At 44.5% G+C, this 13,679-nt stretch overlaps 1 protein-coding gene across 1 annotated transcript in view; it reads left to right on the top strand.

Moving 5' to 3' along the window:
- The first annotated feature begins 1,956 nt into the window (after window positions 1–1,956).
- LOC144593501 (potassium voltage-gated channel subfamily KQT member 5-like) overlaps window positions 1,957–13,679 on the top strand; it is a 173,139-nt gene continuing 161,416 nt past the window's right edge. The window contains exon 1 of the mRNA XM_078399168.1: window positions 1,957–2,623. Within this exon, the coding sequence (XP_078255294.1) occupies window positions 2,229–2,623 (395 nt within the window). The 5' untranslated portion in view covers window positions 1,957–2,228. The remainder of the gene's footprint in view (window positions 2,624–13,679) is intronic.

Below are 13,679 nucleotides of genomic sequence, written 5' to 3'. Positions count from 1 at the left end.
ACGACGACCATCATGCCCCATCTACACTCGTCCCACCTGCCTGCGTTTGGCCCATATCCTTCTAACCCTATCCTATCCATGTACCTGTCCAAGTATTTTTAAACGCCCTGACAGTACCTGCTTCAACTGCCTCCACCAGCAGTTCCTTCCATAAACATACCACCCTTTGCGTAATGAAAGTAGCCCCTCAGGTTCCTATTAAATCTTTCACCCCATGCCCATGGAAAGTACGCTTACGAAGGTACCTTTGAACAAACAAACAAAGCGCTGGGGGAGCTCAGCGGATCAGGCAGCATCTGTGGAGGGAATTGGTCAGGCGGGTTTTGGGTTGGGGCCCTCATTCAGACTGATTCACAGTTCACCGTGTCTCCGAAGGTACTTTATGAGGTGGAGTTAATTGAAACAAAAGAGCGGCCAGCGTGTCGAAGGCGAGCTCTGGGCTCTTGCAGGGCATCAACCCGAGACGTTGACAGCTCCCCCAACACAGATGCTGCACGTCCCGCTGAGTCCCTCCTGCAGTTTGTGTTGGTGCTCCAGATTCCAGCATCTGCAGTCTCATATGCCCCCACCAGTAACACCGTGATACTGGTCAGATTTCCCCTCCAAGCTGATCTTTCACACATTGGGTGATGGGTATATGGGATGAGTTGCCAGAGGAGGTAGACACACAAAAAAGATGGAGTAACTCAATGGAAGGAGAGGTTGTGCGAGGCGTTCGCTGGCAGGTCAGGCAGCATGTCTGGAGAAAGGAAATCTGTGATCGAGGCCCTTCTTCAGACTGAGAGTCAGGGGAAAGGGAAATGAGAGACGTGGAAGATAAATAGAACACACTAATGAAAGATGTGCGGGGGATAGTTGAGGCCGGCACGGTAACAACATGTAAAAGATACTTGGACAGGTACATGAATAGGAAATGTTTAGAGGGGAAATGGGCCAGGCGCAGGCAGGTGGGACTAGTGTAGATGGGGCATCTTGGTCAGCACAGACAAGTTGGGCCGAAGGGCCTGTTTCCGTCCTGCATTGCTCTATGACACCAGGACCGGGAGATGTATGTAGCCCACGTGTATGCGTGTGTGTGTAAATATATATATGTGTATGTATATGTGTGTATATGTGTGTGTGTGTGTGTGTGTGTGTGTGTGTATGTGTGTGTGTATGTGTTTGTGTGTGTGTATATGTGTGTGTGTGTGTGTGTATATGTGTGTGTATATGTGTGTGTATATGTGTGTGTGTGTGTGTGTGTGTCTGTGTGTGTGTGTATATGTGTGTGTATATGTGTGTGTATATGTGTGTGTGTATATGTGTGTGTATGTGTGTGTGTATGTGTGTTTATATGTGTGTGTATGTGTATATATGTGTGTGTGTGTATGTATATATATATATATGTGTGTGTATGTATATATGTGTGTGTGTATGTATATGTGCGTGTAAGAACTCTGGAATTGGGAGCAGAGTCAGCGCCCCCGACAGTGGTTTGCCGACTGGGGTCGGGCCCCGTGTGAGTGGTGGGGAGTGTAAACACAACCCTCCCGAAGTTCAGTCTACCCGAGGGGGTTCGCGTCGGGAACCACAACAAGCGGCAGGCTTTTCCTGGGAGGTGGCCTCCTGCTTCGGGCAGCTGAACCCAGCCCTGTGTGTGTGTGTGTTTGTCGAGGTGTGACTGTGTGAGACACTGAAGGCAACAGCGGTGGCGGGATCCGCACGGTAGCCGGAGGGTTGCTATCAATCACTCGCTTCTCCAGGCGGGAGTCTCCGGCTTCTCCCGTTGGGTCGGGGCGAGGTGGGGGACTTTGTTTGGGACTTCGTCACCCTCCCCTCCCCTCCTTCTCGGGTTTCTGTCAGCTGCTGCCGAGCTCTGACAGGACAGATCCCCCGGCGGGACACTCACTGGAGGCTGGAGGAGCCGCTCAATGCCTGGCACAGCCCAGGGAAGGACAGGCTTGGCACCAGCACCGACTCAACTCTCCTGCTCCACACCGCACCGCACAGCCAGCGAGCGCCTCGCCTCGCACAACCTCTCCTTGCATCGATCTTTAACCCCTGCAGCCCCGCAGTTCCTTACAGCGCTTTGGAGAGGATAAGACCCGTCCCGCTAACGGGAGGAGTAGTAGAAGGCAAAGGCAGACACAGCTCGGTGTTAATCCAGAGAGCGGAGTGGACCCGTTGGTCAACCCCTCCCGGCGGCTCCATGTCTCGGCTCTGGGCACCTTCCCCGGGTGTCTGATGCGATGCCCCGCAAACACAGCGTGTGGAGGGAGAGCGCGGCTGGCGGTGCCGGTACCGGTGCTGGGAGAAGGGGCTCTGGGGCAGGGGGAGGAGGAGGAGAGGGGCTCCGGTTACAGGCGGTGGGGACGAGCGACGTGGAGAGCGGCTTGAACCCCGGCGCCGAGCAGTGCGGCGGGGGCCGAGACGGGATCCTGCTGCTGCCAGAGGTGCCCCAGCCCCAGCCCCAGCCCCAGCCACACAGTGACCGCCTGGGTCTGTTCACCAAGCCCTTGGACTGCCGCTCCCGCTCCCGCTCCCGCTCCGCCCGCAGCAACGCTCGCTACCGGAGGCTGCAAAACCTGCTCTACAACGTGCTGGAGAGACCCAGGACCTGGGCGTTCACCTACCACGGGTTCGTGTGAGTAAAACTCGCCTCCGGTCACTTCTGCGCCGGACACACAACTCCACAGCCAGGGATTCCCAAATGCTTGTATCCACACCACGTTAAACTGCTTTTGCAAAGCGGGGGGTGGCGGGGCGAGTGTGCACTTATTGAATTGCCCAACTGCACCCTCCCCAGGTTGTGGTCTTTCACCGGTACCTGCGCTGGTTCCGCAATGTTCAACCATTTGGCCGCCAGCCAACATCCTGCGGGAGAGTGGTTGAGAATCTGAACTCGGCGTCAAAGCAACTCTCGCTTCAAGCCCCCTCCCCTGCATGGTCAGTGCTGGTCGCCAGCCCCTGGGGCAAGGGATGGCCCTCGCTGGTCGCCAGCCCCTGGGGCAAGGGATTGCCCTCGCTGGTCGCCCGGGCTGGTGTTCAACTGTGCCAGCCAGTATTAAGCAGCGCGCTCCTCGCTGGTCTGAGCGAGTGGCAACGTTAGCAATTGTAATGCGCCGGGTCAGTGAATCCAGCGCTGGTGCATTTCCGACAATGTTCTTTCTATAAATAAACTGGAGCTTTGTATCAAACGCAAAGTGCTGGAGTAACTCAGCGGGTCAGACAGTATCTCTGGAGCACACGGATATGTAACGGCTCGGGTCGGGACCCTACTTCAGGCAGCCTTGAGTAAAACTCAAGAGAAGTCTTTCCAAGGCTTGCGAAGCAGTCCCGACTCGGAGTGCTGTCAGAGTGGAGGGAGGGAGGGAGGCCGGGCCGGTCCGCTCTGCAAGGCGGGCGGCGGTTCACAGGCTGAGCCCCCTGGAGCCCCGGGGCTGGTGGCTGGGAGCTGGGGGCTGGGGGGCTGCAGGCGAGCACGTTGAGGGACCGTTCAGCGCGGACGCTGCAACAGGTCCGTCTCCCCAAGCTGCATGTTTATCAACATAAAGCTGGAGTAACTAACGCGTCTGTGCTTGTCGTGCGAGGGAAACGAACGGCTGACCTTTGTTTGATTCGGGGACACGAACTTAATTTTACATTTCGGCTTGGCGTATATTTTCTTGTCAACTCTTTGCAGCACCGAATAGTGCGGTAGCATTTATCGGAACATACTTTGACTGAAAGAGCTGCTCACATGGCCTACAACCAAATAGATCACAGAATAGTACAGCACATGAACAGACCTTTCGGCCCACAATGTCTGTGCTGAACACGATTCCAAGTTAAACTGATTTCTTCTGCATGCACATAGAACATAACATAGAACAGTACAGCACAGGCCCACATTGCCTGCGCCGAACATGATGCCGTTAACCTGATCTCTGCCTATACACAGTTTAGATGTTGTGAGATTCTATAAACCAAAAGCACCCAACTGATTACAATGTCAGATTGGCTAATACAGCTTACTCAATATTCGGTGCATAAAACATGCCTTAAAATTCTGTATTTTATAACACCATGAATCTCAGTCTCCAGGTTTTTTTGACCCATTGCAGAATTAACAGCTGTCTTCAAGTTCTTCATCTGCATCCTTCTGCAGAAACCCATCACTTATTCCACTTCAGATTATTGTGTGATTCCCATCCCCATCTCATTGCACCTCCTTGAAACATCGAAACATAGAAAATAGGTGCAGGAGGAGGCTATTTGGCCCTTCAAGCCAGCAGGGCTCTTTGCAGGTTTGCGTCTCGCCCCATATTTTTCAAAGCTTATCAAACCAATCTCCTGCACTAGCTCTCCTCCCCGCTGTCAGTACACTATCATGGGAAGTACGACATTATTCCTCGTGGTCATTCTATTTTCTGTATAAGAACGCAACATTTGGTTTATTTTCTTGCTTGGGGATGTTAGTCACAGTAAGGGAGCCGTCCAGTTTTGTTTCAACAACGTTGTATTTGAATTGCATCAATGCAGAAAGTGTGGTCCATATACATGGGATGCAAATCAGACATGCAGATAATCAGAGATCCAGAGACTATGGTATAATATCAGGAATGTGGGACTTAATTACAGAAACAAGAAACATCTGCATTGCCTTTGCACAAAGAAAGAATACTTTGTATTGCTGTTCAAGGCACTAGCCACCATTACATGAAGTATTGTGTGTTTCTGATTCTGGAAAGAATATATTATCTTTGCTTTTCTGAATGTCCATGGGGGTGGGTGGGGAGTGGGGGGTGGGGGGTGTGGGGGGGGGGGGGGGGAAAGCAGGACCGTCCTGGTATCAGATATCCAGTATTTGAGGAACATGCGCAAGGTTTCTCTGGAAAAGAGCAGTCAGCAAAGTTAGTGAACGGATACGTTTAAGGCAATGAAAAGTATTTACAAATTGTTTGAGCCAAATTAAGTATGAGTGGTGAAAGAGGCAACTTAAGGATAATAAACATGTGAAAATAAGTGGATTATTTTTTTTTGCTACGCGATGGAATACTTTCCATGATTTATACGGGAAAAGGCTTTTTAGGAACCCCCGGATTGACGGAGAAGATTAAATATAGACTCACCAGAATATTGCCAGGCCACATAATGCAAATTCATTACCTAGGACAACCTTGCATTTCCTTAAACAAAGAACATTAAGGGGCAAACAGATTGAAGTGGTCACCATGATTTAAGGATTCAATAATTAAGATAATGAGATGATATTTTATCTTCTTGATGAAATAAAACATAGGAACATAGGAACTGGAAGAGCCATTGGACTATTCAGCACCCCTTCCTGCCTTTGAGGAGGGTGTTGACTGAGCCAGCATTTAATTGCCCATCTCTAATTGCCTTGAAAGAGGGTAGTGAGCTGTCTGGTTGTACCATTGCAGTCCTTGTATCTTCTGCCTGACAGGAGTGGAGAAAAGAAGGAATGACCAGAATGCAATGCCATTGGGGAGAGAGACCCTTAATGCTATTAGGGAGAGAGTTCCAGAATGTAGGCCCAGTAATGGTGAAGGTACAGCAATACATTTCCAAGCCAGGATGATGGAGTGCACCCTTCAGATGGTGGTGTTCCTATGCTTTTGCTGTTGCTACCCTTCTCACTGATGGAGACATTAAATTGGGAAGATACTGTTGAGTTGCACAAACTGCTGTGACTGTCCATCGGTGGTAGGGTGGGTAAATGGTTGTCGATGGGGGCACCGATCAAACAGACTGCAATGTTCAGTATGGAGTTGAGCTTCTTGAGTGTTGTTGTAACAACGCTCATCCAGGCAAGTGGAGAGCATTGCATCACACTCCTGACTGGAGCCTTGTAGATATGTGGACAGGCTTTGGGGAGTTAAGAGCAGAGTTACTCACTGCAGGATTGCCAGCCTCCAACCTGCTTTTGTAACCACATTTAGGTATAGGTTTACTATTGCCATGTGTGCTGTGGGTACAGTGAGAAACGTTTGTTTGCATGCTATCGTGAATACAATCGACCAAACACAAGTACACCAGGTAGAGCGAAGAGAAAAGTACCGGAGGGTAAAATGATAAAAAAAAAAATTTGATAAATATTTTTATTAAACATAAGTACATATTAATAAAATATACTTATCACATACATTCGTAATATTATTAATATTAACAATTATGTCTTACATATTTCTATACTTTTTTTCTTTTTTTCCAGAGAGGGAAAGATAGAGAAAAATAAAATAAAAATAAGAAATCCAAATTGGAGAAATGAATGGAGTATTAAAAAAGTTATCTATCATTGGAGATATATCCATGATTTATTATACATAATTCTTCCTCCATTCCATTATTCAGGCCACGGTCAGGTCCTCGCACCAAGCCATTTTGACCCTTTAAATATGCAATAAATGGAGACCATATTCCTCTGAAAAGATTCAACCTGTCCATTAGTACAAGTCTCAATCTTTCCAGATGAAGTGTCTCCGACATTCCTGTAATCCACATTTTAATTGTGGGGGATGTAGGACCTTTCCAGAATTTCAATATTAATTTTTTCCCAATTATTAAACTATAATCAATAAAAATTCTTTGATTCATTGTTATTAATTGATCTGTTTCTAATATTCCCAGTATTATTAAGTTTGAGTCAGGGATCAGCTTCATATTAACAACATTCGAAATTATTTTAAATATTTCTGTCCAGAATTTAGTGATTTTTTCACAGTTTGTGAATATATGCGTTAAGTTAGCTTCCAATTGCTGACATTTGTCACAAATGGCAGATATATTTGGAAAAATACTATGTAATTTAGCTTTTGAATAATGTAATCTATGTAATATTTTAAATTGTATAAGAGAGTGTCTAGCATTTAGCGAACAGTGATGTATGTGTTGTAAACTTTCATCCCATATATCAGGTCTAATAATTTGACCTAATTCATTTTCCCATGAATACAATCGACCAAACACAAGTACACCAGGTAGAGCGAAGAGAAAAGTACCGGAGGGTAAAATGATAATTTCTCATCATTGTAGCAAAACATTTCCAGGAAAAAGGTCCAATGTCTGTAAGGAAGTAGGTTGGAAAATCCAAACTATGTCATAGTTTATGGAAGGACCCTTCAGAAGTCTGATAACAGAGGGGAAGAAGCTTCTCTGAAGTCTGGTAGTATGTGCTTTCAAGCTTCTGTATCTTCTGCCTGACAGGAGTGGAAAGAAAAAGTAGTGACCAGGATGGAAATGCTCCAGTTGGCTGTTTTTCCGAGGCAGCATGAAGTGTAGATGGAATCAGTGGTGGGGAGTCCGGTCTGGTCTGTGTGAGAGGCATTTGTGTGTATGGCTACTCTGATTCATCCTCTGTTCCACTATTCAATTAAATCATGGCTGATTTTTTTTTTTACCTCATCAATATTTTCCTTTCTTGAGCCCAAATATTCCTTCATCCCCTTAACATCCAAATATCCATTGGAGTCATACAGCACAGAGGCACACCCTTCAGCCCAACTTGTTCATGCTGATCAAGATGGCCCATCTAAGCTAGTCCCATTCACCCGCGTTTGACCCGCATCCCTCTAAACCTTTTCTATCTATACACCTGTCCAAGTGATTTTAAATGCCATTACTATCTACTATTTCCTCTGACAGCTTGTTTAATAAATCCACCACCCTCTGAGTGAAAAAGGTACATTCAAGTTCATATTCATTAATTCCATTCTCACCTTAAACCCATGTCCTCTAGTTTTTGATTCCCCTCCACTGGGTAAAAATTGTGTGCATTCACCATATCAAATTTTCTCATGATTTTACACACCTCTATAAATTACCTTAGCCTCCTTCGCTCCAGGGATAAAGTCCAATCTTTCCCTATAGCTCAGGCCCTCAAGTCCTGGCAACATCTTCGTAAATCTTCTCTGTACTCTTTCCAGCTTAAAGACATCCTTCCTCTTGCAGGGAATTCCGATATGGATCTCTGCCCTGAATACATTCAGCTACTGAACCTCAGCAGATCTCTTAAATAGACAATTATAAAGACTCATACACCCCAAGTGAGAGAACTTTGTCTTGTCTCTTATTTTGAAATTATGAAGTCTTGTATTTTACCCTCGAGTCAGGGAAAATATGACCAGTCCACTTACCCTGTCAAACCCTGGAAGATACATAGATACATAGATACATAGATACATAGATACGTAGACAATAGGTGCAGGAGTAGGCCATTCGGCCCTTCGAGCCAGCACCACCATTCAATGTGATCATGGCTGATCATCCACAATCAGTACCCCGTCCCTGCCTTCTCCCCATATCCCTTGATTCCGCTAGCCCTAAGAGTTCCATCTAACTCACTTTTGAATGCAGTGAACTGGCTTCCACTGCCTTCTGAGACAGATAATTCCACAAATTCACAACTCTCTGGGTAAAAAAGTTTTTCCTCGTCTCAGTTCTAAATGCTTACCCCTTATTCTTAAACTGTGGCCCCTGGTTCTGGACTCCCCCAAAATCGGGGAAATGGTTCTTGCATCTTGCGTGTCCAATTCCTTAATAATTTTATATGTTTCTATAAGATCCCCCCTCATCCTTCTAAATTCCAGTGGATACAAGCCCAGTTGCTCCATTGAGAATGATCAGCCATGATCACATTGAATGGCGGTGCTGGCTCGAAGGGCCGAATGGCCTCCTCCTGCACCTATTGTCTATTGTCTATTCTTTCATCATATGACAGCCCCGCCATCCCGGGAAATAACCTCGTGAACCTATGCTGCACTCCCTCGATGAATGGTTAAATGATTCAAAGAGCCAGCTTCTTCTAAACTCCAGTCCCAATCTGCTTATGATCTCCTGATGGAACAACCTTCCCAGCACAGGAGCCAATGTTGCTCATCCTCAAAATCAAGTGCATTCTTACTTGGGTAGGGAGATCAGACCTGTCCACACTATTCCACGTGCTGTCTCACTCAGATCCCAGATGCATTCAGTGGGGGATCAGAACTCAGATCCTCTCATGGTTAAGGCCTGTTTAGCTTCCTAATTGCTTCCTGTAACTAGTGGTGTGCCTCAGGGTTCAGTGCTGAGGCCTTTACTGTTTATCGACTACATCAATGATTTGGATGAGAACATACATGGCAAGATTAGCAAGTTTGCTGATGATACAAAAGTGGGTGGTTTTGCAGATAGTGAAGATGGTTGTGAAAAACTGCAGCAGAATCTTGATCGATTGGTCAGGTTGAGGAATGGTTGATGGAATTTAATATAGAGAAATGTGAGGTGTTGGATTTTGGGAAGTCCAGGGATAAAGTCCTAGCTTGCCCAATCTTCCCCTATAGCTCAGGCCCTCAAGTCCTGGCAACATCTTCGTAAATCTTCTCTGTACTCTTTGCAGCTTAAAGACATCCTTCCTATTGCAGGGAATTCCTATATGGATCTCTGCCCTGAATACATTTAGCTACTGAACCTCAACAGATTTCTTAAATAGACAATTATAAAGACTCATACACCCCAAGTGAGAGAACGTTGTCTTATCTCTTACTCTCTCTCTCTCTCTCTTGGCCAGGACCTACTCAGTGAATGGTAGGGCTCTGGGGAGTGATCTAGGAGTGCATGTGCATGGTTCCTTGAAGGTTGAGTCGCAGGTAGATAAGGTGTCAAAAAGTCAATCAGTCAGAGTATTGAATATAGAAGTTGGAAGGTCATCCTGTATAAGACGCTGGGGAGACTGCATTGTGTTCAGTTTTGGGCATCATGTCATAATCATGATCATAATCATGATCATACTTTATTAGCCAAGTATGTTTTGCAACATACAAGCAATTTGATTTATATGAAAGATGTTGTCAAGCTGGAAAAGATACAGAGAAGATTTACGAGGATATTGCCAGCATTGGGGGGACTGAGCTATAGGGAGAGGTTGAGCAGGCTCAGTGAGCCTCCATTCCTTGGAGCGTAGGAGGATGAGAGGTGATCTTATAGAGGTGTATAAAACCATGAGAGGAATAGATCGGGTAGATGCACAGAGTCTCTTGCCCAGAGTAGGTGAATCGAGGTCCAGAGGAGATAGGTTTAAGGTGAAGGGGAAAAGATTTAATAGGAATCTGAGGGGTAACTTTGTCACATAAAGGGTGGTGGGTGTATGGAACAAGCTACCAGAGGAGGTAATTGTGGCTGGGACTATCCCAACTTTTATGAAACAGTTAGATAGGATAGTTTATGGAGGGATATGGACCAAATGCAGGCAGGTGGGACTAGTGTAGCTGGTACATGTTGTCCGGTGTGGGCAAGTTGGGCCGAAGGGCCTGTTTCTACGCTGTATCATTCTATGACTCTATGGCTTGCCATATCTACATGTTACTTCCATTTATTTGCATGTAAAGGCACTCAGGAACCTCTGAATAACAGCAGTTTCCAATCTTTCACTATTTAATAAAAGGCACTGCTTTGGTACCTTTAAAATGGATGACTTTGCAAAATTTCCAAATTAGAGCAGGGCGGCTAAAAAAAGAAGTCAGCAAGCACTTCTTATTCAAAGAGCAGCAGAAATTAAAAGTTTGGAATTGAGGATTGGAGATGTTTTTCATAGACAAAGTAATTAAAGGTCTCTAATTTAAGGTTGGTAGATGGGGTTAAGTATTAATGCAAGGTTAAAACAGGCTAGTGGAGTGTACATTGAACACTTCTAGAAATCCAGACATAGTATGAAGGGGAGGTATGTTATATTTCTGAAGGATGTAGTGAATGGATGGAGAGGATTTATCAATGGCAGAATTCACAGAGAGTTTCTTGTTTTATGATATCCTTATGTAATACAGCTGGGCTTAAAGACCCATTTCTATGCTGCACACCTCTGTGGGCACAGCAGTAATGCAGAGAAATAGTCTTTAGAAAAACCTTTTGATTATCACGTTTCCATCAATTAAATATGATTTCATCGTGGATGAGTTGAGCACTATTCATCCGATTTTTCTGAACAAATGTGTCCGGCAAAATAGTTAGGGAAGGTAGAGAGCGAGTGATTGCATGGAGTCTAAATGAACGTGCCAGGAATTCTACAAAGGCTGGGAGAGTTTGTCAAGGATTGCAAAGAGACTGGGGGATGTGTCAGGGAACATAGAGAGACTGTGGGACGTGCCAGTAGCTGTGGAGAGATAGCGTGTGCATGTCAGGAATTGTAGAGGGACAGAGGAGTGTGTCAGAAACTGTAGAGACTGTACGAGTGTGTCTGGATATGTAGAGAGAGACCGAGGGTGTGTCAGGAATTGTGGAGAGATTATGGGAGTGTGTTAGGAATTTTGGAGGGAGACTGGGAGTGTGTCAGGAATTGTAGGTAGTGTGGAAATGTCATAAATTGCAGGGAGACTGGGACTGAGTCAGGAATTTAAGACAGATCGAGTGAGTGTATCAGGAATTGTAGAGACTACAGCTGAGGAATAGTACAAATATGTAAATCTGGTAAACAGAACTTTTTCTTTTAAATTAAACAGAAATTTCTGGAAATAGTCAATTATTTTTGTTTTTTATTTTCTTGAGTAAACGTTTCATGTCATTGACCATAAATGACTTGATTTCTCATTTATTTCCACAGCAATTTCTTTTTTAAAAATTTAATGTAAATTGGATTTGTATTCGGTTGTAATATTGTCAGGATTCTGATCGTTAAAGCATGGTCAGGGAGAAGCTATTGTGTAGTGTGAGATGATGGATGATGGCAAGTCTGGTGTGGATGAGGAGAATGAGATATAAAAACCTCACTGAACAAAATCTGCTGGGACGATCATGAGTTACGATGTTTTTTCATTGTTTACACATGAGAGAAGGCTTAATGGAGGAAAATCAGTTGTATTTTCATGTAAAAAGCACATTTACTGTTAAATGACCATTTGCTGAGCATTACTTTGTGGAAATTTCAGCCCAGATGTATTTAGTCCACAGGGAAACTTGTTTGTGCTCTGCTGATTTGTACAATCAATTGAAGCCATCTGATATGGAACTGTAAAAATAATGGAGGTTGGTGTTGAAGACTGACTCCACTGAGTCTCATTCTCATAGTTGATCGCTGGGGTGTAAACGCGAAAAGTGTGTGGACTATTCAGCAGTTACACATTTCATCCAATGATTCTTCCTGCAAACTGCATTGACTAGCAGGATTATGCCCATGTTCAAAACAACCTTCCAATTCTCACCACAAAATAAGAACCAACTCTTGGACCAAACTGGAGAGAAGGGAGGAAATATAGGGTGATGGGTGGGGGGAAAAGCTTGCAAATATTCAAGCAAATGATTTTAGATGGGCTTTGGGCTTTAATGTGACAAACTCAGTAGGCCACTCAGTGGCTGTGGAGGAAGATCTGTTTGTCGGGACTTTTCTTCGGCGTAATCCCAACCCAAAATGTTGCCTGACCATTTCCACCCACAGATTCTGCCTAACCTCAGTTCCACCACACTTTATTTTTGCTCATAATTCCAACATCTGCAGTCTCTTGTGTCTCTGTATTTTGGTTATGTTGGGAATGGTGTGGGCTGCAACTTTTCCCTATTATTGAACCACTTGCACACGTTACTGTTGCCTAATGCCTCGTCCTATCTTTACCCTAAACAGTTACCTGGTATCCATTTGATCCGATGAGATGAGTTGAGAAGGGTTATGTCTTTTCCAAACACCAAACTAGTGCAAGAAATCTGCGACAATTCACTCCAATTCCTTGTTGAATGGTTTCAATCCAAGTATTACATGGGTAGCAACAGGATTTACCCTCTGTAGGAATTAAACTCAAAGACACTTATGCTTACTATCTTAGTTGCCTAATTTCAAGGAACAACAATCAATTTTATTTCAATCTCTGAATGTTTTGTTCTTGGTTGTGTCAAGAGAGATGTAATTGCAGATTTGAAATTTGGAGGCCATCAGCAGCTGTGTTAACAGCTTCCATGATTCCATTTTATGAATTTATATATAGGTCTGCACATGTATTTATAAAATACATGTGTACCATAAATTAAACCGATTTGCTGTTGTATGTACGCAGCACAAAATAACTATAAATTCTACAATATACAAAATCTAATTTATAAAGTGCAATATATTTGTGCAAATAATGACCATGTGCCTGTCTATCCTTCCCATTTCCAGTGGATTTATATGTATTTTTTCACTTGATTCATCAGTCACTCTATCTGCATGTCTATCTCATACTCCATATCTGTCAATCTAAGTATCTCTCAGTCTATGTCACACATTAGTCAACTCTTCTTGACGGTCCTTCATTGCAGTCATTTTCAGGGACTAATTTTGTTTTCCATCTTTCATTTCATCTTCTCTCACCAAGGTCTGTTATATTCTTTAGCAAACTACTTGCTGGAAGTTGCGGACAAGATTCCTCCAGGTTTCTGAGACATTTGTTTTATGTGTAGGGAGAACGCTTTGGTGGATTAGCATTGGGAAGTAATTACTCTATAATAAAATTGCACAGGTAAAATGAGGACAACAATCATACTACAAATAGACACAAAAAGCTGGAGTAACTCAGCGGGACAGGCAGCATCTCTGGAGAGGAATGGGTGACGTTTCGGGTCGAGACCCTTCTTCAGACTCATCGTACTGCAAAACATATTTCAAGTTGTACAAATGCTGAAGTAAAACACTGTGGCGGTGGAAATCTGAAATTAAAAACAGGGAAATGTGGGAAATGCTCAGCGGGTTAGGCAGCATCTGT

The sequence above is a fragment of the Rhinoraja longicauda genome, chromosome 5 (assembly GCF_053455715.1).
Source record: "Rhinoraja longicauda isolate Sanriku21f chromosome 5, sRhiLon1.1, whole genome shotgun sequence".
Taxonomy (NCBI): Eukaryota; Metazoa; Chordata; class Chondrichthyes; order Rajiformes; family Arhynchobatidae; genus Rhinoraja; species Rhinoraja longicauda.
Note: the sequence above shows the minus strand (reverse complement) of the source record. Positions and strands in the feature narration are given on the sequence as shown.